Source organism: Leucopleurus acutus (genome assembly GCF_964270905.1).
Source record: "Leucopleurus acutus genome assembly, chromosome: 12".
NCBI classification, from domain to species: Eukaryota; Metazoa; Chordata; class Mammalia; order Artiodactyla; family Delphinidae; genus Leucopleurus; species Leucopleurus acutus.
The window spans coordinates 17,743,540-17,747,949 of NC_139154.1; the positions used below are offsets into that span (position 1 = coordinate 17,743,540).

The window sequence follows — 4,410 nt, forward strand, 5'->3', positions numbered from 1 at the left end:
TATTATTTTGGCAAAGACAACGGAGTAGGAAGGAGTGGGAGGCCGTTCCCCAAGCCAATCTGTTTCTCAAGGAGACATTTGAGGGCAGGGCTGTAAGCGGAGGGTGGTGAGAGCTCGAGGAAGCCAGGGGCGGGACCTGTGGGGATGCCCTGGAGCCTGGTCCCGACTTTGGAGCTCACCAGCTTAGACTGAATAATCTTAGGGCTTTTGTGAGCTAAACAAAGACCTGCAAAAAACCTCCTGTGATTAGGCAAGCCTACTGTGAGAGGGAGAAACAAGCCTCAACTCTATTTCCATTTTATAGCCTGGAATAAACTATCTTATGGTCAGGCAGGAGGGAACCATAACACATCAGAACAGAATTTCTCCCTGGTCCGCTGAGAGTTGGGTTAGCAGGTGCTTCTTGGCAAACAGTGCTCAATTATGATGGGAAAATTAAACAGCATTCTCTGTTGCAGTCCTCATCAGTCTTTAACATGCTAGTGTCTTCATCTCCAAAAGGGTGGTTATCAAATGCAGAACTCTCCTATCTTGACCAAGTCCTTTTTACTGAGAGCATATCCGGAGACCAGGAGTCCATGGGATATACTTTGGGAAATACTAATCTAGTCTAATCATAATTTTACTGATGAGGAAATGGTGGCCAAAACAAAAAGTGACTTGCTGAGTTGGCTGGTGGGGTTCCAACCCAGAACACCTATTTTCCAGACCAATGCTTTTTTCTCCCTCCAGCATTAAACATCTAACCATAGGTACACATCAACTATAGATTCTTGGGGAACATTCCTAGGACTTAAGGGAATTTTTTCCCAATTTAATTTGGAAGGGGTGCAGTGGAGGTAAGGAAGAAGGGATTAACAGCTGAAGCCATTAAAAGCAAAACACACCTTTAAAGAGGATCCAGACATCTTTGGCCTTAGAGATGATTTTTTTTTCTTGATAGAGGGTCACCCACAAAGACCAGCTGTGCTCACGTGAAGAAATGCTCCATCAGGTCCTTTTGAAAATATAACCCCCACGGGACAGGTGGGAACACCTGGGACTTCAACCCTCCCCAATTTACCTCAAATTGACCTCATTGGGCCAGGAGAAGCCCTACAAAACTGATTCTGTATATTCTCTCCAAAAAATAAATTTACTAAAATTTACTTGATCCTATTATATGCCGGGCCTCTGCAAGGCAGTGAGAATTCAAAGGTGAATAGTGCATAATTCCTGCTCTGAAGGGGTTTTCTATCCGGTAGGGAAACCGATACTGCATGCAGCCAGACTGTGACAGGGCTATACTGACAATGGGAACTAGGGCCTAGGAGCCCACGGCAGGCAGTGTTTACAAAGCCCACCCTAAGAAACTTGCACATCTTAGCTTGTGGGCAATGGGGGAGCTACGGAAGATGTTTTCAGTTTTAAACGCAGAACTCCCGTCCCAGTACGTTCTGGGACTCCATTCTCCATTACCAACTCCGCTTCCTGCTTCCCTTCCCTTAACCTCTTCTGAGTTAACAGCCTCCCAGTAGCCACCCCTTCACCCCACATCACCAAGGTCTTTGGTCCTGGGAGGGGCCCACAATCTGGCCCTACCTTCCTCCCCCTCCCCAGCCTCGCCTCAGGCCTGGACCTCATCACCTCAAAACCACTGTAACAGGAAACTGATGCTTGGACTGCGGGCAGGTCCTGCCCAAGTTCTTGTAGGCTGGGCCACAAGTTTGCAGTGGCTCACACACTGCCAAGAGAACCAGCATCACAATTAGCATGCATCACAACTAACACAGTGGCCTTTGGGAGTCCACTCGTAAATCTGGACAGTTTCGTGTGCAGCAAGTATCCTGACAGGCACTGGCTTCACGTCTTCCATCAGCTGCCTCCACGCTGCCTGAGCACCACTATCATGCAAGAAGCACAGGAACTCCAGTGTGGTTGACCCTTTCCACGGACGAGGACCCTGAGGCCCACAGACGCAAAACGAGTTGCACCTAATCCCAGCGTTAGTAAACGGCAGGGTCGCCAGAAGCCTACAACTGAGACCCTGACCGCCTCCACGCCTGCCCGGCTGCACGGCGGACGCAACGAAGCAGAGCTACGCATGCGCAGCCTTTCCCGCGGCCCCGCCCCCCGGCCGAGTCAGGTGAGTGGGGCGGGCTCCAGGCCGGAAGGAAGCGGAAGGTGGACACGGAGGGGAAAGAAGCCCTCCCCCGGAAGTGCCTTCTGCCTCTGGAGCCTGCTCCCGGAAGTGCTGGTGTTTGTAGCTGGCGTGATGGCTTCAAGGTTACTCCGCGGAGCTGGAGCGCTGGCCGCGCAGGCCCTGAGGGCCCGCGGTCCCAGTGGAGTCTCCGTGGTGCGCTCTATGGCGTCTGGAGGTACTTGGCCTGCCGGGAGCGCCGGGGACCCGCGCCGTTGCCCTCCCGGGGTGGTGTTAAGGCAGCAAGGAGCGGGGGGTTGAGGCCGTTCAGCTCCTCCGGGCCCCAGTGACCGCCGCAACGGACCCGAGAACCTCAGACTCCGCGGGCGTCTCCCCGTTGTTCTCGGCCGCCGCTGCTACTGACCACCATACTGACCCTTCTGCGAAAAAATCCTAAACGGAGACGCCGGCTGACCTTGGTGGGCAGGGGTTGCATCCGGGACGTGGGGGGGCTAAGCCGCCCTTCAGGCCCGCGCCCGCCTCAAGGTCGATGCACTCCACTAGGACTCTGGTTGACCTGGTTTTAGAAAAAATGTGCTTCCATGGTCGAAGGAAGAAAGGATCACCCCGTACCACTTTTGGGTATCGTGACTCTGGTCCTTAGGGGTTAGTGGGTATGGGTAACCTCTAGGAGCCTGTGGACCCACTAAAAGTATGCAGAGATGTCCATGTATGCATTTTCCTTGATCATTTCAGGCGACATCGTAATTCACGTATTTTCCTTTAGGTGGTGTTCCTACTGATGATGAGCAGGCCACTGGGCTGGAGAGGGAGGTCATGCTGGCTGCACGCAAGGGACTGGTGAGGAGAACCTTGTGTCTTCTCGGGAGCTCGTGGCCTTGGATGGAGTCAGAGCGGCCTCCTCTCTGGGAGCCTTCCATCCAGGAAACCTGGCTTGTGGGAACAGTACTGCTATCCCCTAGAGGGTAGGGGTCATTTGGCATAATGGGTCCTTCATTTGTTTTTCAGGACCCGTACAATATACTCGCCCCAAAGGCAGCCTCAGGTACCAAGGAAGACCCTAATTTAGTCCCCTCCATCACCAATAAGCGGATAGTGGGCTGCATCTGTAAGTACCTCACCACTGTTTTCTTATCCATTTGTTTAATATTTGTTTAATATACAGGATGTCTATCAGCTGCTTCACATCTGTTGTTGTGTGTGAGTGTAGGTGTATAAAGAAGATGTGTGTGTAAATAAGTTGTTCTAAGGGTCTTGGCCCTCAGGCCTCTCTGCCCGAGTAGGTCATCCTCAATGGTAAAGAGGCCTGGAACATCAATAATACTGGCTCATTGGAGAGGCAGCGTGAAGGAGTATTCATCTACAAAATATTTATTGTGCTTTCTCTTTGCCACACACCATGTTAGGCACTAGGGGTACATACCAGGATGGACCCAGCTTTGGGGTTCTGCATAGGCAGGGAACTGTGAGAACCTGTGGTGATTCTGATAAGAGATCAGCTTACTCACAGGTAAACTTGGCTTCAGTTTCTTCATCTGAAAAATGGGGAGAGAGCTTGAACTGATAAGGTGTCAGCCATAACTCTGTGTCTCAGAGGTGCCTGAGGAAGAGAGGTTAACGTTGAAAAAGTCCCCTCTTCTAGGCTGGATGGCCTTCAGCCACCTTTTTTCTTTCAGGTGAAGAAGACAACAGTGCTGTCATCTGGTTCTGGCTGCATAAGGGCGAGGCCCAGCGATGCCCTAGCTGTGGAACCCATTACAAGTTGGTGCCCCACCAGCTGGCCCACTGAGCCCCTGCACTAACTCACTCAGAATGTGATGTAAAGTTTCTTCTTTCCAGTAAAGACTAGCCATTACATTGGCTTCTCCTTCCATAGTTGGCTGGTCTTATTTCTTTCCTGTGTTTTTTGGGAAGGAATGGATGATTATGTTGGGAATAGCTGTCTGTTAATACTAGCTTGCCATCCACTTGCTTTTGAACACCGAGGTTGCCAGTTCCCTAATGCAGTGGTAGCTACCACCTGGCATGGGGAAAATGGGCTGTGGAGTCAGGCTGACTGGACTTGTAATACTGGCTCCATCATCTAGCTTTGTCACTGGGGGCCTGTTCTCTGAGGGTGGTTTACATCTTAATATAAATAAATAAATAAATACCTTGTGAGGTGTTAGGAATAATATATATAAAAAGAGCCTGGCAGATAGTAGGTCCTCACATTATTGTAAAGACAGAGTGGCCTTGTGGGGAGAGTTTTGGCTTTGAAGTCTTAAGGG

At 50.8% G+C, this 4,410-nt stretch overlaps 1 protein-coding gene across 1 annotated transcript; it reads left to right on the forward strand.

The window, feature by feature from the left end:
- Positions 1 to 2,222: 2,222 nt before the first annotated feature.
- COX5B (cytochrome c oxidase subunit 5B) lies at positions 2,223 to 4,028 on the forward strand. The gene is made up of 4 exons (XM_082851661.1): positions 2,223 to 2,357; positions 2,907 to 2,980; positions 3,149 to 3,248; positions 3,817 to 4,028. Exons 1-4 carry the CDS (start codon positions 2,255 to 2,257, stop codon positions 3,927 to 3,929), a joined length of 390 nt encoding a protein of 129 aa, XP_082707787.1. The 5' UTR covers positions 2,223 to 2,254; the 3' UTR covers positions 3,930 to 4,028.
- The last annotated feature ends 382 nt before the right edge of the window (positions 4,029 to 4,410 follow it).